Source organism: Planococcus citri, chromosome 3 (genome assembly GCF_950023065.1).
Source record: "Planococcus citri chromosome 3, ihPlaCitr1.1, whole genome shotgun sequence".
Lineage (NCBI taxonomy): Eukaryota > Metazoa > Arthropoda > Insecta > Hemiptera > Pseudococcidae > Planococcus > Planococcus citri.
In genome coordinates, this window is record NC_088679.1 from 70,866,700 (window position 1) to 70,890,997 (window position 24,298).

The 24,298-nt window shown below is 34.5% G+C and overlaps 1 protein-coding gene across 1 annotated transcript in view; it reads left to right on the forward strand.

Moving 5' to 3' along the window:
• The window catches only part of LOC135838809 (protein timeless homolog), a 400,385-nt gene that overhangs the window by 126,352 nt on the left and 249,735 nt on the right, over nt 1-24,298 (forward strand). Inside the window, exons 13-15 of the mRNA XM_065354583.1 lie at nt 2,580-2,739; nt 8,734-8,814; nt 12,465-12,571. Coding sequence (XP_065210655.1) covers nt 2,580-2,739; nt 8,734-8,814; nt 12,465-12,571 — 348 coding nt within the window. The remainder of the gene's footprint in view (nt 1-2,579; nt 2,740-8,733; nt 8,815-12,464; nt 12,572-24,298) is intronic.

Here is a 24,298-nt window from a genome sequence, read left to right on the forward strand (position 1 = left end):
TGTGAGGATTTCAATTTTCTAAAATGGTCAAACGTTGAGCAAATTTATGAAAAAAATTACGACATTTGAATTGAAATTACACTCGGAGGATCAATTTTGAGACTAGAGGAAGATATGGTTGTTTTTTTTGGGGGGGGGGGGGGGTTGGAGGAGGAAGGCGTGGTTAAGGTGTACCTTATTTTACAAGGTTGAAATTTTCATCTCCCACCCGCTAACTTTTCTGAAAAAAGTAGCACTAAGAGCCTACCCTCTGTTGAAAAAATTTTTTAAAACCAAAAAAATTCAACATTTAAAATTTTTTTGTTTTTGCGCCAAAATTTTTCTAAATAATTCCAGATTTGGTGAATATTTCTCATTTCTAGGTAAAAAATAATCCTGCAATTATAAACACCCACAAAAAAAAAAAAAAAATCTAGAAAAACTTTCTTTCGGGCAACGAACATGTCAATCCTCGATTCCATGTAGAAGCCCTCGAAATTGGATAACAATAAAAAATTTAAGTCTGGAAAATTTTCAAAAATTACTCATTTTTGATCTGGACGTTTCCAATTACCCCCCCCCCCTCCCTCCTCCTCACCCGTTAAATACGAAAATTCCTTCGGTCCATTCAACAGTGTTGGTCTTCTTATGCATAGAAACCTCCAAAATTGGTGAAATAAAAAAAAAATGAAATCAAATTAATGTTTTTGGAAAACTCAATCTCCGTGTTATTTACTTTGAAGAAACAAACTTCTCTTGGTCCTTCTACATAGCAATGTTGACTGACCCACGATGATTTTGGTTCTAAATTGTAGATTACAAAACATGAAAAATCCAGCTTTTTCAATTTTTTTCATCTTAGAGGAAAGGGGAGAGGAGGCAGGTTCAACGTTTTCTTCAAGTACTTAGAAAGGTCAAACTATTGAATAGTGATTTAATATAATGAATGTAGGGCAAATCTAAGGTTTACGTGTAAAAAGTTCAAATTTCAATGTTGTAGATTTTTTGAAGATACATATTTTTGAAACTTTATTTTTTGGGAGGGGAGGGGGCTCCTGGCATGATTGGCTTTTATTAACTTTGAAAAGGAAATTTTTTCACGAAAACACACAACTTTGGAGCGTGGTAACAAAAAAGAAAAATTACAAATATTTTTTCACAGATAGGACCTCTCTAGTCTATATTTTGGTCGTGAAGATGGATGGGAGATTAAAATTGGGACATGAGTTGATTTTGCACATGTAGGAATGTAACCAAATGTGTTGAATTAAGAAAGTTTAATTATTTTTCACACTTTGTAAAATGGATGACCGGGGGGAAGGGGGGATTTCAACGTTACCATTTTATATTTTTATTCGCCGCAAGAGGGGCTGAAAATTTCACGACATCGACATGGCTTTCTCACCCGAAATGATAACTTGAGGAAATTGGAGCAGAATAAAATTGAAAACAAATTCCATTATGTATGCCCATAGTATACTCACGTATTTTTGGGAGTGGGGGTGTATGTGATTTTTAACGGAATTTGCAGTTAGGCTGCTATAACTCTGGGGATGTTTGTTCTACTAGGTCGTATTCCATTTACCAATACGATCATGAGGGGGGGGGGGGGTCACTTTCAATATAAGGTAAGTGAGAAAAAATGTAGCCTAGGTACATATTTTGGGGCTCTTCTTTCAAAAGAATTTCCTAAAAAAATCTCTAAATATCCGATTGGGACAGTTTTAAATCTGGAAATCTCCCACCAGCTTCATTCAGGATTTTTTTTCTAATTCTGAACCTCAAAATGAGGTTTTTTGGGAAAATTTACTGACGATTTGACTTCTATGCAATTTTTGGACAATTTGGAGGATTTTAAAAGCCTGCAGAACCCTTAACGTTCCTTTTGAGTAGCTGAAATTTGGGAGGGGGTGTGGGTAGAGAGTTGTGCTGTGAGGACATGCTTTAGCAAAAAAATTAATGTATAAGAGAATAAGTGGTGATTGATTGATTTTTTTTAGCTGAATGACTCATTTGTTTAACACGAAGGGGAAAGAATTATTCATTCATTCAAAAATGATGCTTTGATTCACCGCCTGTTTATTAGAAAAGAAAATGTATTTTTTATCTGCAACTCGATCATTGAAGATTGAGAAAAATGGAATTTCTTTTTTCAAAACACCGTCGATGGGAAAATTCGTTCAACTCTTTCTGCAATTTTGAACCGTAATACCTGCACATTTGCTCACGAGTGTTGTCTGCGTTGAATGAGAATCGTTCTATCTTGAAATTTTCTCTGTACCAATGTGCCATTAATGAAATAAATCTAATAAATTCAAGTTACCATTTTTCATGCTCAAAAGGAAAATAATACGTACGATTAATTCGTAATTTGCTCGAGCTTTTGCCTTCTATTGTATACAAGTTTAGAACAACACCGCACTCTCCCTACCTCCCTGCTCCATTCTCGCGAAATAAAATTCCGTACATCGTCGTTGGTATTGTTCATCGTAGTAATGATATTTTAAGAATTATTTTTATACATATAGTCGAAGGTACGAGTGAATTTAGTCGAGAACCGTTGCGTATTTATTTATTTTTTGTGTATTTCTCGATTTCAGAATCTGCAAAACAAACGAAAGACTTAACGGCCGAATGCACCGAAGAAAAATGGAACGAAATGGAATCGAAAATTAGCGATATTATTGAAAAGCGAGACGAACTGACTGTTCAGTCTTTACCATTCGACGCGGCTTCCGACGTACCATTCGAAGAACAAAAGTTAGTACGAGGTTTTCTTTTTTTTTAATTTCACTCTTTGTTCGTTTTGTTGCGTATACTTCTTTTTATTTAGTTTCGAATTAAATAGATCTGAATGTGGAAATTTGTAAAAGGAAAAGTTTACGTTGGAAAATAAAGTTAGTTTACTCGATTCGTTCGGCAGCGTGTAAAAACTTTGGCCGGGATGAGAGAAGAGAAGGCGAGAAAGGCGAAGAATCAATAATTCACTTTATTTTCGTATTGGAAATTGGAATTTGGGCATTTAACAAAAATAAAAGAGTATAGAGGGTTGCCGTCCCCCTGGACCCTGGCGTGTAACTTTTGTTGTTATTGTATGGTCCTACACACTACACAGAGAGGAATGACGCTGACGCCCAACGTAGCCGGCTCGCATTAATTTAACAACTCTACTATGTACTGTAGAACCAAGGGGGTTGGTTGACTGTGTGCCAAATAGTCGTATATTTTCGTGTTTACCAGTGCGTTATCAGGTTTCGCTTATCAATTTTGCCGACTGCTTTTAATTTAAAAAATTTCTTCTTTTCTGCGTTCGCGTTTGACAGCTTTTTAATCTGGCTGTTGGTATAATCAAGATAAATTCCTTTCTCGTTTGAGAATACTTTTTCAGTTCAACATAACGAATTGCTCTCAAAAAAAGAGATAACGTTTTTCCCTTATATATATTTGAAGAACGATAATTTTAAAGGGGCGCCATCGCCAGGACTTTTATTAATAATTTTTTTCTCCTCTCCGGTGTACTCTTCTTTTGGTGCTTTTATACCACTGTATAGTACATTTCGGCCCCTTCGCTATACTTTTTCACTATAATAATTTTAATGGATGTAGAAAAAAATAAGTAAATTTGCAACGCCAATCGATGAATGACGATGGTGTGAAAGATATTATGGCGCTACTCTGGATTTTCTGTTTCTCTATCTCTCTCTTTCTCGCTCTGCCTGTCTCATTGTGGGGTATACTATGTGTATATTACACACGAGAAGCGTGTGAAAGTCGTCGCCTGCTCTTTAGTTTTTTCTCCATAATGTGTTCTTTGTTCGATGACGACGACGATGTCGGCATTTTTAACCATCAACAGCGTTGGATTTCGAGGAAGAAATTTAATTTTGTAAATGTTATGTAACTCGAGCTCGTCTCGAGCCCAAAAGAGGTAAATTTATTAATGGAAAATACGTTGCCGAAATATGCTCCTTGTCTCGATACGTTCGCTTTTCTATTCGTCTTCTCGCTGCTGCTCGAGCTTTACGAAAACGTATTTGTGTATTTTTTCCCCTCCTTTGGATGGAAATTTTCACGTTGTTGGGAATTAAATCTGGAATATTGCAGCGTGTTTTTCGATTTGATTTCTTCTTTTTGTGTGGAATGAAGTGAGAGGGAGGAGATGCTGGTGGATTTATATTTTGAATTTTTGTATGTAGAGCGAAGAGACGAGTTTGTTATTTTTGTGAGATTTGAGTAATTAATTAGAGAGAGTGTGCGATATTTTCAAAATATTTAATTGAAGATATCGACGAGTCGTTCGCGAGTGGATTATTTGAGCTTGAGGTTAATGCGATTGATTTTCAATGGCGTTTTTTTCTTGAAAAAATGATACAGGATGCATATTTGATCTTGGGTACGCTTTGGGAGCGAGTGGGAATACAAATATCTGATTGGCTGAATGCATCAATAATGTCGTTCTATGTATTAGTGCAATATTAGTTGTGTATTTTGGTGTATTCAAGATCAAGTACACCATGTACTTTTTGTGCGTGGTATGGTATCTCAAAATTATGCCCTACAAATCTCCCCCACGCCCCCTCTATTCCAGTCCCTAAGAGAATCTTGGTCCCAAAAAATCTAAATTTTTAGAAATCTTGATCTCAATCTTCAAAAATGTTCATCTCAATTTTCAAAATTTTGATTTTTATCTTCAAAAATTCTGATCTCAAACTTCAAAAATTTTTATCTCAGAAAATATCAAACTCAAACACTCTGATAACAAAAAACCTCGGTCTCAAAAATTTCGATATCGACAACAAAAAGTCTTGGTGTAGAAAAATCTCGATTTCCACCACAAAAAAAATTGGATCGAAAAATTGTATTTTAGGAAATATTAATCTTGAAAATTTTGTGTCTTGATCTCGAAATAGAACTTATCTAAAACTTCAGCCCTAAGAATTGAGCTCTCAAAAAAATTCGACTTTGATCTGATTGTGAGGAGATGGAAAAGTTTTTGGTCCTAAAAAAATCTCAGAGTTAAATAAGTATCTTGAATTTGTTCCTAAAATTTCATTTCCAAATAATTTTGATCCCAGAAAATCTCAATCTCAAAGATTTTGATTTCAATCTTAAGTATAAAATCATTGTCTCAAAAATTCCTCTCTATACCTACGATTCTCATTCCAATCTCAGAATCTAAATCCTTATTTCAAAAAAACAATCTCAGAGATCTCGATCTCAGAAAACATTGATTTTGATCCTTATCTTGAAATGTGAATGTACATATATCACAGAATATATTGGTCTCAAAATATCCCAGTCTCAAGAAATCTTGGCCTCAATCTCAAAAAATTGGACCTAGATCTCAAAAACTCGATGAAGAAATTGAAAATCTAAATTTCAGAAAATTTCAATTTTGATCTCTCAAAATATTGGTATCAGAAAATTGTGATCTTAGATTATCTTGACTTTAATCTGATAAAAATGAAAAAATCTTTGTCATAAGAAATCTGTATTTTAGATATCTTGTTCTTGATCTCAAAATCTCAATCCCAAATCATTTAAATCTCAGAAATGGTGATTTCAGAAATCTCACTAACGATTTCAGGGAGAACTGAACACAAAAAATTTCCATTTCAGAAAATTCCAATCTTCAAATTTTTGACTTTGTAGGAGATCTTTACTTACCTCAATAAATTTGAACTTGATCTTATAAAATTTTAGTCTCAAAAAATTTCATCTTGAAAACTACTTTGATCTCGATCTCAAAGTCTTCAATCTTTGTTTCCAAATCTCAATCTCAGAGATCTTGATCTCAGAAAAGCATAATTTTCATCTGAATTTCAAACTTGTGATGTACACCACAAAAAAATTGGTCTCAAAATACAAATACAAATCTCGATCTCAGAAAATTCAAAACTATTTATGGTCTCAGAAAATCTTCATTCTGAAAATTTTTTAAGTATTTTGGTCTCTTAAAATATTGGTTTCAAAAAATTCGAGTCTCTCAGAAAATGTTGTCTTTGATCTCAAAAAATAAAAAAAACCCTTGGTCTTGCAAAATTCCTGTTTAAAAAAATGTTGTTCTCAGTCTCAAAATTTCAATCCCAGAAACATTGATTTCAGTGAATCTCAATCTCTATTTCAGAATAAAAACAATTGTTGAGCACAAAAATTTTGCTTTCAGGTAAACTCAATCTCGAAAATTTTGATGTTAGAATAAAAATCTACTGCAACTTTGGCTTTATAAAAACCTCTTCTAAGACTAGCGAAATCTTAAGAAATCATGATTTCAATCTCAAAAAATCTTGTATTTTGGTTTCAAGAGGATCCTAATTTCAAAAATTTTGATTTCAGATGATCCTGATCTCAAAAACGTTGACCTCGACCTTGTCAATTTTTTTTCTTCAAAATACTATCTCACATTCACAAAATTTTGATTGCGATCTCAAGAGATTTTGATCTCATGCAATCTCAAAAAATACCGAACTTGGAAATTTTGTTCGCAGACAATCCTAATCTGGAACTTTTTGATTTCAAATAATCCTAATTTTAAAAATTTTGATTTCAAGTAATCCTTATCTCAAAAACGTTGACCTCGATCTTGTCAAATTTTTGTTACAAAATATCTCACATTCGCAAAATTTTGATTGCGATCTCAATAGGTTTTGATCTCAGAAATCTCAAAAAATACTCAACTCAAAATTTTGATCGCATACAATTCTAATCTGGAATTTTTTGATTTCAAATAATCTCAATTTCAAAAATTTGGATCTTCAAAAAATCTGATCTCAAAAATTTTAAACTTATCAAATTAATATCTCAATCTCACAAGATTTTGATCTCGATCTCAACAAAAGATATCACAATAAAAAATTTTGATCCCAAAAAATCCTAATATCACAAATTTTGATCTTTGATCTCATAAAAATCTTGGTATTAAAAATCTCAGTCTCAAAAATGTTGATTTTTATACCAATTTTGAAATCTTGATGTAAATGCATCTCAGAAAATTTCGTTTTCCAAAAATATCAATCTGGAGAAATCTTTGTTTCAATTTCGATTTCGATCTTCCAAAATCTCAATCCCAAGGTCAAAAAAAGCAAAACGGATTCATTATGGGGTATTTTTTTGAAGGCAAAAAAAATACCTGCAGAATTTTCTCCAGCAGGTATGACGGAGGATGTCAGAATGAGACATTCTTGATGAAAGAAAAATCAAAAAGTTGATTGAGGTTCAAAAATGATCTTAGTTTTCATTTTGCTCTCACTCCCTCTTTTTCAGCATCTCAAAACTCAACTTCACGATATTTTTTTTCAAAGCTAGCCCTGTAAGTGTGACCCATCGGAGTGGGATAGAATTTCACAGTGAGACCAAAACTGGTGACAGTTTTCATTTTTCACCCCCTCCCCCCTTCATCTGAGCTCTGAGCAAAACCTAACTTCGTGATTTTTTTTCAAAGGTAGCTGTGTGGCCTATCAAAATGGAATAAAATTTTGAGCTGGGATCAAAAGTGGTGTCAGTTTTCATTCAGCACTCCCTCCCTCTGTTTTAGCCCTTCAAAACTTGGCTTCACGATTTTTGTTTTAAAAACTAGCCTTGAAAGTGTGACACATCACAGTGAGATCGAAATTCCCAGCGCTGAGTTTCCCATCAAAATACTTAGGTTGACACAGTTACCAAGTTTTAAAAATAATTACCTACGTGTGCTCTAAGAAAAGTTGGATTTTTTTCAATTACAAAATTACATCGAACTTGCACCAAGCCAACTGTAGAAAATCTAGAAATGCATTCCAAAGTTACCTACGTTTTCTAAATCCTACATTACCTATACGTATGTAAAGAAAAAAAAAGATTATGGTTAGGTTTCTATGTTGATATTTCTTTTTTCAATAAAAAAACATTCGTCTTTCATGTTTACTCAAGGTAGTACGATATTCGACGATCAAAGCACTCGACTCCGGCTTTGGGTTCGGTTTCTCGACGGTATATCGTAGTAAATGGTAAAATGGATTCTGGAATTGTGTGGAAGTTTAATTAATTTATATGTATCAAAATATATCTAACGTTGAAATCGAACCGTCTATACGGAATGGAATTGTACGTTGCTCGGAGGAAAGAAAAAAGCTCGCGATGAAGCGGTAATTGGATATTCGAAATAGTGTTGCGTGTAATATCGAAAAAGAAATTCCCCCTTCGCTGTCCTTCTCCTTATGACGCAGCAGTCGAGAAATATGAAATAAAAACATGGCATTTGACCTTATACACCGCACTACGAGTATATACTGTAATGTTATTCGACGTGGTTGTATGTTTGTTTTAGCTGATCGGATTACCGGTGCGTTTTGTACTTTGCCACATCCTCCGCATCCTGTATAGCGTAGTAGGGGGGTTGAAAACAAAAAGCAGCAATGAAATAGGGATTTGTTTCATCGCGACGAAGTCTTATCTTACACGCAGACGACACCATAATGCAATATGGTTGCTTTTAAAGGTTCTGCAGTACGTTTTGCAAAATGCAATGCATCTATATTCTATATCAGCTAAATCATATTTCGTCGCTTTGATGTTTGATCAAGTCAAAGAGGAAATTGATGACGTGATGGCAGCGAGCTTCGTAAAATATCGATGCAACTTTACTTACGCCACATAAATGTATATTTTCTGCGGCGTTTTATCGGGTTTAGAGTAAGGGTGAACGTGAAGAAAGGGAGAAAAATCATCAACGTGGTATTTGAAAAATAGACGTATTGACGGTGTAATTTAATTTTACAGGGTCGAAGCGATGCGTAGAATACGATTATTTTTGGTTAAAGGCGATACCGAAGAAGCGATCGGATTGTTTCGTGCTTGCAGGTATGTTCTGGTTTGTTCGTAGTATACTATATATAAGGTATTATTGTTGGTAATATTCGCAGCTATAAGCGAAAAAAAGAGCAGGAAAAAAGCAACGTTGCTTGCTCTTTTTTTTAGTCGAATTTCTCCGATGAAAGGTTGAAAATCTCACGTATTTCGTAACCTAAAAGAAAATGAAGATTTTCTGAAAATGGGATAGGTAATTCGTTACCAAGATGAACCATTTCTGGCTTTAAGACCCTGGATTTAATGGAGAATTATAACCATCAAGTGGGGTTGTGAGAGGGCATTATTGTGTTTTTGAACAACTCCAAATCCTTGAAGAGCTTCGAAGGAAGATACAAAAATGATCCGTTGAAAATTTTCAACCTCAATTTCCAAATCTATCTCAAATCCAGAAAACATCATTTAAAAATTTGAAAAAAATTATTTTTAGGGGTACTCCACTCGCCTTACATTGTGCCAGATTAAAATTTGGAAAGAAATAACCTCTTCAGCCAAAAATATCAAATGTTAGAAAAAAAAATGCGCTGTAGAATTATTATCTGCAAGTAGTTCAAGCATAATATGTTACATCTGGATCCTTCATTGAATTTCGCTATTTTTAAATATTTTTGAGAAATTTACCCTTTAAGGAGTGGAAGGGGTTTGAAAAAAATTGCCAATTATCGTAAGTAGTGATGTATGGGTAATGGGTATGATATTGTGTTTTTAATAATTTTGTTTCCGATTCTGAAAAATCGTCCGACCCCCAAACTCAAAAGTAGATCCATGAGAGGGGCCAGATTTCTTTCATTCATAGCTTATTGCGGATTCTAAAAATTTGAATTTCAGCTTCCTTTTCAGTTTTTATCTTGAAGGTGAATAGTCATCATTCTGAGAATTGATTTTCAGATCACTTTTTTCGAAATTTTGTGCTCTATAAGGGAGTTATTTTTTATTTCTAGAGTCAACTCATTTTTAGATTTTGAATCAGGGCCTTCGAAAACATACCTTATGTTTCGGAGCTGGTATATTTTTTTGAATTTTATGGGAGGTTTGAACTTTTTCATCCCCCCCTCTCAATGGAGGATCAATTTTTCAAAAATAATTATTCAAAAAAGAAATGCAAAATATAATGAAATACCTTGTGTAATTCTGCGATCTATTTTTTTGAGTAAGGTGACCATTTCCTCCTAAATTTCTGCTGATGTTTCACAGCATGGTCTCCTTCTCTCAATTTTGGGTTTTTATTTTGAAATGAATGACAAATCCTGCACCTAGCATATCCTTTGTTATGTTTTCGATGACATTAATTTCGAATTTCTACTCCTTTTTCTTTCTCGAACCCCCAGAGGCTCCACAATACGCCACTAAATTACAAGAACGTTGAAAAATTCATGTGAACTATAGTTTGTGGGTTTTTCAAGAGTGCTGATTTCAAATTTCAACTTACTTTTTGCGATACTAGCCTCTAAGGCTGTCAATAAGCACCTTAATTTCAAAAAATATCCAAAAAAATTGTTTGATCTGGGGTTTCCTGGGTTTTGGGTGACCCTGACTTTAAATTTGCGCGTGCTATTTTTGATTGAAGCCTCCTAAACTACGCAATAGGCTTTCAAATTTCATAGAACTGTACAAGTCATCAAACTATGGCTTGTTTGGGAGCTTTATTACAGGAATTCGGAGTGTCTAACAGCCCTGCCTTTTGCTTATGCGTCATGTCATTCTGCATTTATCCCAATTTTTTTTGCCAAAATGGCAATAGAATCTTGTTTTTTCTATTTTTTGGGTGTCTAACGGTCATGAAAGTCATGCGATAGTCATGAAAAAGTCATAAATTTTGATAGGTGGTCATAAAAGTCACGAAAATCCATGCTTGAAAATTTTTTTAAAATCCCATAGAATGAAAAAAAAATCAAAAATTTGTTCAAAAAAATCAGAAAAATTAAAAAATTGAAATACCTAATTGCTATACTTTAAAAAAATTTCCTCGTAGTTTCAAGTTATTTTTTTGGAGGGGGGAGAGGGAGGAAGAAGGTATTTTTATGCGGTAAAAATAAAAAAAATGAGTCTTGAAAAAGTCATGATTTTTTTGACTGGGAGTGGGAGTTTTGTTAAGACCACCTGATTTTTTTAAAATTAAACTTTTGGATTTTTGATTTATTCTCTTGTTCTTTATTTTTTTCAATTTTTTTTTTTTTAGAAAATAATGCATTGCTGACTTGAATTATTTTTGACTCGACGAACCCCTTCTGCGGAAATCAAAGCATTTGAAAAAAATATTTCTGTAAAGCTTTTCTCAGTTTTTTAATCAAATTTCAAACTTTTCTGTTTATTCTCTCCTTTTGGGATTTAAAATTCAAAAAATTCCAGTTTCTAAAAATAAGAAAAGTTGACCTGAAAAATGTTGGGTTGAATAAATTTCCACTTGGCAGAACCCGATCTTCTCCATTTCCTGCGAAGTGCGAAACATCCTGATCTTGCATGTTGTTAAAAACTTTGGGATTGGTTTCTTCCTCGTTCATTTCTTTTCATTTTTAAAATAATTTTTGAAGTGTTTTCTACAATTTTTTTCTTTCAAAATTTACCTTGTTGTTTGGATTTTTGAGGCAAGTATTAAACTTGACTACTTCGACTATTTTTTAAAATCTGAACTTTTGAAAAAAGTGGCATGAGGAGTTGTTTGTTTACTCAAAATCCATTAGTTATTTGTGGACTAAGAAAAATCTACGTGGTTCATTTCATATCAGTTCAAATTCAGATTTTTCGGAGGGTCCTTTGATTTTTTCCGAAAAATTTTCATCAGGTCATTTCATTCCACTTACTAAAAACCCACATTCAGCTTGGTGGTACTATTCATTTCTAACGAAACAACCAAATGATACCACTTGGCATACATTTTTTTGCATAATCAAAGAGGAAATTTGAAACTAGAGCTTCAAAATTGTTTTTGAATATTTGCAACTGTTGAAATATGTCAGTTTTTTGAAAAAAAACAACTTTTGGCATGTGAAAAAGCTCTTAGGACTCTATATAAATTCTGAAAAAAATGTAGAATAACTCCACCGACCCCCCTCCCCTCCCTCCATCCATTTCTTGGCAACATACGAGTTTTTCACGTTTTTGGAGACATGAAGCTCGAACATCAACTTTTCTTATGATCTCCTCACCCATCCCCCGCACCCCAAAAAATCCTCAAATATCCGGGAAATGCAAACATTTATTTGACGTATCTTTTGATTCTTTATGGGTGTTTTCCGTAGTACTGACTTCAGCTATAAACTTATTTTCGGAATACGAGTAGAACGTCCCAAGAGACTCCTTCCCTCTCAAATTTGTATTCCATTTTTATGTAGGGCTCTTCTCCGCTTGAAAAAAAAAACAGAAAATTTGAAGCTTTGCTTTCTAAGAGTTCACATTTTTCAATCCTCATCTCATTTTTCACCTGCTTTAAAAAAATCGTTTATATTTTCAAAACAGGACCCCCCCTCTTATTCATAATCGATTCACCAATCGATACAGAGCGACCAAATTCCACATATTACCTACCTAGGCTACGTAATACGAGTATTTTTTCATCGAGAAATTCGGCCATAAACGAGAGACGAAAAATGACCGCGAAATTCTCTGCAGTTCTCACTTTATTCACGGTGTATTTTTTGTTACAGAGAAGTTTGGCCGGAAAACGATTGTTTCGGCAGCGCGAGTATGTCTAGCAGCGAGGAATGTGCCGCTTTGAAAGAAATATTTTCCGCCGATATCGGCTTCCCGACAGGTAATTTATCGGTTAATTTATGCGCGAGATGGGAATGGTCGGTCGGTCGTTTATACGTATTTTTTGCCACCCCCTCCCCCCTCTACCAAGCCACCGCCACGTGCTCAAACTCTCATTCATTCTTTTTCCCCTTTTCTACTGCTGCGGCGCACAGCGGCGTAATTTTTCACGACGGCTTTGAACTTTTTTTTTTCCTAAAACGCGGTTTATTAATTTACCGTTGACTTTTACAAGCTTATTATGAAAAATTACTCTTCGACGAATGTTTTAATCACAAAGTTTGTCTGCTGTCTGGCGGAATTTATTCCAAAAGGGTACGATTATGAATTACGTTTCTTCAATTAGAGGTATCTCGACTGGATTTCCAACGTGTACGATGAAATGGGGAATTTTTGCTAAATTTACTACTATGACCGATTAGTTAACTTCGAGGTGACATTTTCGGCTTCAGGGGGTATTTCTTTTTCTTCCACATGCTCGATATTGCGAAACTTTCTTTTTTTAGAAACGATACGATGAGGGTTATAAGAACACGTAGTATATGTGGACCATCGTGTACCTTTTTGCCCTCTTTTTTTTTCTTCCTCGTGTTATTTATCCGGCAGAGTATTGTTGAGAAAAAAAAACATACATAAAAATAACACGATAGGTTGACCGTAGAAGAAAAATGTATTTAAGGAGTCTGGGTCTGGGTGGAACCAGCCCAGACTGGACGTTTGTTAACATCACATTTGTCGTTGACATGCACGTGCTATAAATTTTGCACTAGTACTTTGCTACCTACCTATACTTCTATTAGAAGTACCTATAGTTGTGCAATGGGAAAAATATGGACCGTTTTAATGCGACGTTTAATTTATAATTAGTGTGTCAAAAGCAGTGAGAGAGAGAGATAGAGAGAGACAAGGCGACAGGGTGACGGTGTGCGAATTTAATAAATGCGCATTTATCCGCTAATATATTTGCCTCGGCTCGAATGTCATATCTGGCAAAGTGATAGAAACGTTTTCTGTCGTAAATACATATGTATGAGATGTATCAAACGCGATAGAAAACCATTTGTTATTTTGTAAGCTGCCTTGTATGTATCAGTATACACTATACGCTGCTCTATATACACGCCAGACCTGTCATCTTTCTTTTTTTCCTCCTCTTCCGCTGACATTAGCAGTCTGCTTTGTTCGCTGTGCCGCGTTTTCCATCATTAATCTCGACAATTAATAAATACCACGCTTGTGAAAAAGTTCACGAGCAGATCTTACGCCACCATCACCACCACCCCCACCATCGAAGAAAAAAAAATACGTGTTCAGCTCTACCCTATACTTCGACGGTTTTTCATTTTCCACTCACTCAGCGAGCTGAAATTCTTCCAAGTGTTCTCGAAACTGTGTCCGGATCTGCGACTGCGAGCGCCTATTTTATGAGTTATGAGTTTTACGAGACTCCGGAGAGATTATCAAACGAGCGAGAGGAGTGAAAATCGAACTCGAATGAATTTGCATGGATAAAGTTAACAATCGAAGAAAAAAAAAGTTTCCGGTATTGCACGACGCGACGATGGTGGATTTGCTGCCGAACGTATTGCCAACTCGGTGCGATGCCAGTCTCTGGGGACTATTTCCTATGATACGATAATTTGTTAGACGAAAAATGACTCCGGAATTTGATGCTTGGCAGGGTTTTTTCCCTCGTTGGTTTTTTTTTATTTTACTGGTGTGTGTGAGATGATTTATAAACTGGCTGATGCTCGTATGGTCGTGTGTGAGAAGTTATCCGCATTCCACCGAGATCTGAATTGAACGAGAAGTCGTCAAGGTGGGTTTGTTGTGGAGATGAGAGGTTTTATTTTATTTTTTTTACCAAATTGAGAGTTTGGAAACGAATGGTAAGATAGGTCTCCCTTCTGGTGGACGAATTGTTAACCAGCTGCGAGCATTGGAACGAGAATTTTTTTTTTTAACAATTTTATTAGGCACTGCCGATAGGCATTCTCCTACACAATTAACAATGAACTTAATATTAAAATGAAATACAAATATAAAAATATCAAGTGTGACGTGATGGGGAGTCAGGTCTGTACCATCATCCCAACTAGAAGTACTTTAAATTAGATCCATTGGCTTAGTACGGTCCGATCTTCTCTTGACTTCCGAATTGTCAAGAAGCTGGATTGCCTCAGTGTTCGGATGTCTATATAGACGCTCTTCATGAGCTTTAGCTACTTTTTTGATGATCTCGTCAACAGAAGAAATCTTCCAGTCAGCTCTGAGTAGTTTATTACTCACATACAGGGAGCATTTTTTGGTGCACATGATGTTTCCAGTTTAATCTTGAGTCAAGGTGCATACCAATGTACTTGGAAACATCTGCGTGAGGAACAATTGAGCCGTTTATTGTGATTGGTAGGTACCCATATTTCCTGTTGGTGAAGACAGTTGTAGATGATTTACTTTCGTTGATCTTTATTTTCCATCTGTTTGCCCACTTGAACACCTTGTCCACACAAGTTCGCAAATTATTAACTACTGTCAGATGTATCCTGTTGACTGATATTTGAGCTGAATCATCAGCAAAGGTAGGAGTTGTAGTTTCATCTGTAGTGGGCATATCTGCTGTATAAATGATATAAAGCTTAGGCCCAAGGCGACTACCTTGGGGCACACCAGCTTTAATTTGATATTCATATGAGATGAATTTAACAAATAAGTTGCCCATCTACCAAACTGAAGAGTCGAATCGACCAATTTCGAACAAACTTTCGGTCAATCATGGAATTGGACAGCATATTTTGAAAATTCATAATTATCTCTCGTGAAGGAAAATACCACTACTCTGTTTTTGTAACCCACCTACCCCCCTCCTAAATGAATTGCAACAAGGTTCCTCTTCATTGTCAAACTTTAAAAAACTCTATTTTTTTCAAACATGCTAAATCAGCATACTTATTTCTGCCAAATTCGCAAAAACTCTTGTTTTTTTGTCAAAACCACAGAAAGTACTGCTTTTTGGCCACACAACTGCAGAAAGGTTTTTTTTTTGTCAAAATTATAAGCTCGAGTTTTGCAACATGCAAAAGTTTTACGTATTTGTTCCAAAATTGCAAAACTATTTTTTCTTCTAATTGTCAAAAATATAGCTCAATTTCAGAAAAAAACTTTGTACTTTGGGCTAAAATTGCAAAAAAAAATAAAGTTGTTTTTGTGCAAAACATGCGAAACAAATCTTGCTCTTTTTTTTGCCAAAATTGCAGAAAATGCTGTTTTTTGCCGCAGTTACCGAAAATTTATTGCTTTCTGACCAAAATGGTAAAAAGTCTTGTACCTATTGGGTGTGGCAAAAATCTTCAAAATTTAATTTTTTCAAAAATTGCAAAAAAAGCTGTTTTGTGACAAAATGAAATACCAAAACATTTTTGAGCAAAATTCAAGAAATGTTGTTTTTTGGACAAAAGAAATCGCAAGATTCCTTGCCAAGGCCGTGTTTTTTTTTTTTTAAATTTTCAATCAAAATTGTAAAAATTTAGTTTTTTAACAAAATTACAAACTGACTTTCTTGTTGTTCTAAAAGTTTGAAAAATGTGCTTTTTTTGAAAAAATTGCTAAAAAAATCATGCACTTTTGCTAAATGATTTTAAAAAATTCGGTGTTTTTTCAAAAAATTCCAAAAAAATCTTGATTTTCTGGCAAAACCGTGAAAAGGTTTTGCTTTTTTCAATAAAATTGCAGAAAATTCAATTTTTTTTGGGAGGGGGGGTACATTTACTGAAATGCATAGTTTTTTAGTCAAAATGAAAAAATTTCAGTTTTTGCCAGAATTATTCAAAACTTTAACTTTTTAAAAATTTGCTCTATTTTTGACTAAAATTGAAAATTTTTTTTGTTGCCAAAATTACCTCGTTTTTTCAACCAAAATTTTATTTTTCTTGAAAATGCATTTTTGTTTTCTAGTAAAGTTACCAAAAGCTTGTTTTTTGACAAAGTAAAAAACTTCTGCTTTTGAGCCAAAAGTGGTAGAAAAAGTTGACATTTTTAAATAAATTGCAAAAAATTTGCTTTTATGATAAAAAATTCGCAAAAAATTTTGATGTCGTGATATCAGTGCAACATAAATGTTTCTCTTCTGACAAAATTTCCAAAACCTTTTCTTTTTTGATAAAAAGCTACAAAAATATTCAAATTACAATTTTTTTTTTGTAAAATGCAAAAAGTTTTCTACTTTTGTGATAAAATCGCAGAAAATTCTGGCCTTTATATTTTTTTTAAATTTAAAGCTGTGGCGGTTTTTTCTACACCCCCTCTCAGACTTGGATTTTCTCTGCGGGGCTCTGTCTGGGTAAGCGATTTTTTTTTTCAATTTTTATTGCAAATATAATTTTAATTTGACATCATGATAGGAAAATAAGGATTTGAGTCTGAGACTCGACATTTTTCGCAATCTTTTGACACTACATACTCCGATTTTTTTTTTTTTGAATCAATTCGAAGAATTTCAAAGGTTATATTACAAAAAGTCCACTTTTAAGAAAAGCCAAGAGTTCTGCAAAAAATTGAAAGAAAATTGAACCATAAGATATAAAAATTATTTTTTTGTGTAGGCTTTGTTTTTGAGATATTCTGAGCAAAAGTTGCAAATTATTTCAATCTAAATCGATTGTTTGCTTTAATTCTTCTCATCTCCGAAATTTTTTGGTTAGAAATTGCTTCTTGAGCTTTTTTGCTCTTTTCTACAAATAATTTGTCAATATTTTCGGTCATTTTCGAGGTATTCTCAGCATGAGTTGCATGATATTATTAGCTTTGAAAAATATGCTCGAATACCTTTTTTCTATTTGCAGAAAACATTTCTTTTTGCTCATGAGTTCGAAAATTTCGTTGTTGGCATTTTTTTTTTTTTGCTTTCTTTGTCTACCTCTTACAACCTTTACACATTTTCGATCGTTGTTTTTCTCTCTTCTGTATTCTTCATCGAATATTCGAAGCAAGTTTTTGAACTTGCCATTAGAAGTTTATTGAGATGGATGAGGATGAAACTACTTTTTAATGACTTTTCTCCAATAATTGATCTGCTATTTGGTGTCTTAGTTCGTTTGCTGATTGGGTCGGAAAAATTCGCAATGGATCATGGCATGTAGTCTTCTCATAAAGGTATGTCTTCATCGTTATCCAGCTTACAAGAAGTTACGATTTTGGCATCTTGCAGCTTTGTACTCGTATGTATAATAAGCGAACGAAAGATTAAAATAATGTGCTTTTATTTGACACATTTACACGCACGATGGCTCTGACGCTGTTTCTTATAAATACAAAGTATTACGTGTACGGAGTTATACACTATATAAGTATATGTGTGTCTATGTACTTAGTCTAAAGTCGATGAAATATAACTTTTTCAGCGCACGATTCGAGCGCTTCGTTCGGTATTTATGTAAAGCGAATTGAATGATAAATTTTTAAGTCTTGTTTACATTATAATATTTCGCCTTGGTTGGTACTTGGTACACTGTAGTAATATACGAGGTAGCTGTAGCTCTATACGTTGTCGTCGTCGTAGTCGTCGCAAAATATGTATTTTTTCGTTTACGATTTATTACCGCTGAGAAAGCATTCAGTTCCCAGAGCTATACGCGACGCGTTATACTCATCGTCGTAATATCAGCAACGATCGTTATTTGTTTTATTCATACATAAGTTCGCTTTTATTTCCTTTACTAGCTCGCTATAGCGTATAGTTTTTTGTTTTAGACGCGACTTAAAAGGTACTATACGTTGATTCTGTCACCAAGAAGTACCATAATGTAGAGTGAGAAGCGAAGGCAGAGGAATGAGGAAGGAAAAAATATCTTTACGCCAGCCAAAAGGGACTCGAGTGTGCATTTTTTTCTGCCTTGACAGATTGGTATTGTTGTTATTGATTGGATTGTTCGGACAGAAGAAAGGGCAAATCCGAACTGATTTTGTCTATTAATAATTGGAACCGAAACGTACGTTTTCAGTTTGATTTTCCTCAGGATAAAGGACAAATCATCCAAAATTCGCGAATGTTCAAAATTACGAGAGCCAGCTGAGAGAGAGCGAAAATTATCAACAAAAAAAATCAAAATGCTGGGAATCGATTACTTGATAGGAAATCCGAATTTGGCGTCATATTAAAAAAAAGAGAAAAATCCGCCTTTTTCGTTCTTTTTTTTTGGTAAAGCTTGTGTCATTCCCTAAAAGTTGATTTTTGACTGTTTTTATGGCACCTTTTGAAAATCTGAAACGAGAATATAGCTGGAGGCTCCAGAACGACTTGAAACAATCTGCAATCGACTTAGCAGGTTGAAATCAGGGTTTAAAGTAAATTTTAGTTTTTCAACTCCATTGGGTAAAATTTTTGTGGAAATTTAAATACAAAATAATCTGCAGTAGGCTCCCAAGACTGTTCAAAATGGTACAAAATTTTTCCAACCGATTCGAAGAGTTGAAAATAAGGGTCCTATCAAATTTCAGCGTTCTAGGTTGATTTGTCGAAATTTTGATTTTTTTTCTCCTCATTTTTGACACAAATTTGATTTTAAAAAATTCGCTAAAAATAAAACTAGACAGCTAAACCTACAACGTGCGTGTAGTTAGCTGCCTTTCAACAGCTATAACCGCTATATTACATAGGAGTAACTCAACCATGTCACAGTGATGAGAAATAATAATAAATAAATAAATAAAAAGCTTCATTTTACAAGTGTTACAAATACATATAGATAACACTCGTGGCCCTATGATAGGGCAAAAGCCTCTCCCAGCCTGCACCATTCTTTCCTGTCCTGGGCAATCTTTTGAAAATGGTGATAGGTCAGTAGTTTCCTGAAGTCGTCCCTCCACCTAGCCCTCTGTTTCCCTTGCCTTCTTACCCCTGTATTGAACCAGAAAGTGACTTTTTGTGTCCATCTGTTGTCCCTTAATCTAGTCACATGACCCCCCCCCCACCCCCATTTTTTTGATTTTATCAGTTTGGCTGCGTTCCGATTATTTTTCAATTTCATTTTAACTGTTTTGATTTTAATCCGATCTCTTTTTTTAAAATTTAGCATGGATCTTTCCATTGCATTTTGGGTAGTTCTTATTTTTTTTTTAAATAATATTTTTTAAACCCTCATTGCTTCAAAATAATATTGTTTTTCAGTGTTTTCATATCTTACAAATTACAAAATTTCAGAATAATTTTCTAAGCTTGCATTGCCTCTAAATTAAGAAATTTCTATTGTTTTTCATTGTTTGCATTGTTTTAAAATTTACCTAATGTCAAATCAATTTCCCGAATTCCGCATTGCTACAATTTCATAATTGTTTTCAATAAATTTTCAGAATTCACATTGTCTCTAAATAACAAAATTTTAAATAACTTTTCAGAATTTGGCATTGCTGTTGAGTTATGAAATTTCCAATCAATTTTTAGAATTCACATTGCCTCTAAATGACGAAATTTTGAATGATTTTTCAGAATCCTTATTGTCTTCATATTACGAAATTTCAAATAAATTTTCAAGTTCATATTGTCCACAAATTGCAAAATGTTTACTCAATTTTTGGAATTCACGTTGCCTCTAATTTTTCAGAATTCGCAATCTTCATAATATTATAATATTTCGTATCAGTTTTCAAGTTCACTTTATTTACAAATTACAGAACTTTTAATCAATTTTTGGAATTTTCTCAGTGCCTGTAAATGACAAAATTTCACATATTTTTTTAGAATTTCTATTGTCTTCAAATTTACACAATTTCAAAATCAGTTTTCAGAATTTGCTTTTGATTCTAAATTATTAAAAATTAAAATGTGTTCAGAGTTCGCATTGCCTCTAAATTACATTAAAAAAATATGGGTAATTTTTACAACAATTTTCCACTATTTTAGCACAATTACCAGATCCCATTCAAAAATACATAGGTATGATAAAATTCGTTATGAAACTCACTATCACCAACTGTTCAGTTACACAAAGACAAAAAGATGAAAAGACAATAAGGCGAAAAGACAAAATGACAAAACGACAAAACGACAAAACGATGAAACGACAAAATGACAAAACCATGAAACGACGAAACGACAAAAAAACGAAAAGACAAAAAGACAGACAGATGGAAAGAGGGAAAGACACCCATGCGAAAAAATACCAATAGTTTCAAGAAACCAATAGGCATTTTTGTCATACTTATGATTTACCATAGGTTAACCATTGATAACCTATAGTATTTTAAAAACCATTGGTATTTTTTCACTAGGGTGGAAAGATGGGAAGACGAAAAGACAGAAAGACTGGAATGAAAGAATGAATTAGGTATGAAGTAAAATAAAATAAAATTTCAGTATTCAGTTAAGTATTTAGTTCAGCATATATTCAGTTCAGTATTCTGTCCAGTTCATCATTCGTTTCGAGCTACAATGAAAGATGTTTGAGGGTTCAAATAAAAATTTTAAAAAGTTTTTGAAAAATGATGTTCTTCTATGTAATTGTGTCTCTGTCTATGCTTGAATGCGAATTATTAATACAATTTTTGTTCTTTTAACGGAACGTCTCTCTTTTAAAATTTTTTGATACCATCAATTGAGCTTAGCTAGTTGAAATCTTGATTTTTCCCATGTAGAGAGAAGATAGGTGGGAACTTAGTCCTCCAGGGGAGGATTTAGTTCCCTGAGTACCTGTCCTGGGTATGCTCGGCTAATTAATACCCTACACCTTCCCTTATACAGGTGTATGTCACTATTCATCCAATCAATTTACATAAAAGATGATAAATCACTTTTAACACTTTATTGAGCTTCTCTTAATGAACATACATTTACACACTAATACATAGATAATACCTAGAGCTATAAATACACACGCGTCTGTGCAGTTCTGCTCAAAAGGCTTGTTGTCCTAACATCCATCCAGAGGAGCGATTACTCTAAGCAACCTGAGACAACTGCGAAGCGGACACGGCAGGCTGTTTCGGTTGTCCGCATCTCACAGAACTAACCCGCTAAATGGCACTGCACCAGTAGTGTTACTGATGACCGAGGGCATATATTCCCTGCTATAACGAGTACTTTGGGTCCTCATCTACCCTCTACACCCACTAAAAAATCAAAAAAAAAAAATCCCCACCAAGTTTGAATAAAGACCATCCTATTGAGCACACAGTCATGCTGGGAAAAAACAGGCACAACTGTAGATTTATTGACGATATTTAGAGCCCATGATGTTCGAAAAAATTTGACACCTCCTCCCCCCCCCCACCTGATCGCATGTGTAATTCATTTTTCCTGAATCTGGATAATTTGAGAAATTGGTCTGAAAAACCTGGTAAAGTCAGGGAAAATCATTTCCAGAATTGAGTGGACACCCTGATTCATGTATAGTGAAATTTCAATTCTCAAAGCGAAACCAAAATACACTTTAGTTTCTGAAATTCAATTTACCTTCGTTCGGTTTCATAGGGAGGGGATTATTTTTGTCACGTAGTTTTAATTTTCTGAATCCTGTATAGTGTACCTATAGGCTCTCTCGAGACATTTTTTGATTTCTGATCCATCCTTAACCCTTCTTAGCCACCAAAACACAAATATTCAGTAATTAGTATAGCGCTCTGAGTTTAATTAAAAGTCTTCGAATCGACCATTTAATGCTCTCTTTCTCTTTGATGTGTAATTTCCTCTACATTACCTGCTCGTATCACATTTCAAAATCGTAATTTCAATTTCAAGATATCCGATACTTTTATATAAACGAATTCATCAAACCGATGTAGAAATTTAATCAGCACCTGTCCTTATACTGCCTTTGCACATAAACTTACAAATACAGAATATCAACGGTTTTTCCTTACGTGTGGCTCGTTGTTAATTCATACACGATTCATTGAACGTTCGACTCGTCGAAGATAAAACATAAATTTTTCCTGGCTCAGCTATCCTCAACTTTCAGAACGCTGATCGAGCACATTAATTACAAAAAGCGCTTAATTCACTATCTGAATACCATTATTTCGGCAAAGCGAAAACACAGTATCGGCGAGAGATACGAGTAATCTTCGCATACACTGTTCCTACCCAAAACGTGTCAATCGCTTGATTTATCACCTTAGAATATACCTACCTACCGTGTACGAGTATATCCTTCTTCGCACTATAGGTACTCATTTTCGCAGTCGTCGAAGATCCACACCCTGCTCAAAACTAACGCCATATATACTCGTACATGTGTCTCGATATAGCAGTATAATTTTAAAACGACGGCTGCGAGCTGTGTTTATCTAACGAGTATCGTCTATCCCTGGGGGTTTTGGTGCGATAGGTACTATTTTCCACGTATAATAATTCAATACGTATACCTACCTGTATAAAGTAGTGCAGTTTTAGCTACCTGTGTGTTTCCTTAACAGGTAAAAACGACTAGATGCGTATATTTTCTTTAATAAATTAACGAGTGGAATTAAGATTTAAATATGTAGCTTCAACGTATGTATTTCGTGTCACATTCTCAGCGTACAATTTACCCATTCATTTGTCCTACAGTATCTCGTCTTTCGATACAGTTTCCATATATATCTGCGACATTTATTCGATCTTTTTTCCAAGCTTTCATACATTTTAAACCTTCGACTAGGCGATTCAGCACGAATTTATACACATATATATGGGTAGACGATCGAAAGGCGCGGTCTTTCATCGTGTTTGGTGTTTTTTTACTACGTAAATTTTTCAATTTCTTTGCGACCATTTGCCGTAGAATTTGGTCGTTTAAATTCTTACATCTTGCCAAGTTTCCATTGGTTTTTATTGTCTCTGGTCGGTTTGTGTTTATCTGTGTAGTAAACGCGAACGTGTGTTTTTTTTCCCTCTGCTCTTTTCTTTTTCTTTTCATTGCTCATCTACGAGGCTGGCGAAGCTACGCGCTCGACTAGGCCATTTCTTCGATTTATCGCTTACCCCGACCGCCTTACACGAGCGTTATTTGGCCAGAAAACGTTTGCCTCATTTCCACTTAATACATATCCGCGTGTACAAGATTGCAGGCCGAAATTCGCGTCTAGTATTCGCTAAATTTAGCAATTCGCCGTTGATGGCTATCATTTATTTCTACCATATACTATAGTATGTGCTTTCTTGTTGCCCGGTTTCCACCGTTGCTGGTCCTATATGCGGTGGTTTTGCCACAATATAAAAGAACTACTCGTAGATCCAATTACTTTATATTAAACCTCGAGTAAATAATTTTTATCTTACCTATTAAACTGCTATACCTATTCTAAAAGCACGAAACTTAACGTGACGTACTCGATAAGAACTATATACACGCTCTCTTCTTCATTAATATTCTCTTTATATACCTACGTAGAATGCTGGAACGTCCCAGTCTCAGTATCGCAGCACATAGAGGCTGAGATTTCAATTTTCACACCTGTACTATGCCCATGGATGAAAATCTTTCTTTCATTTTCAAAAGATTACCATAACACACGACACGACGATGCTGCGAAAACACATCTGTAGCTCTTGTCACACGACGGAGCAGGGTAGAGGGATGCAATGTCGCATCCCATCGTTTTGCCTTCTGGTCGGACCGAATTCGCAACCTAAACTAACAGGTACGATTAAAATTTATTATTCATTAGGGGATGAAGAATGGAAACTGACCCTGTTTTCATTACATTTTGAATCTTACACACACCACCATCAGCAGTGTAAGTGTACGAGTATATATAA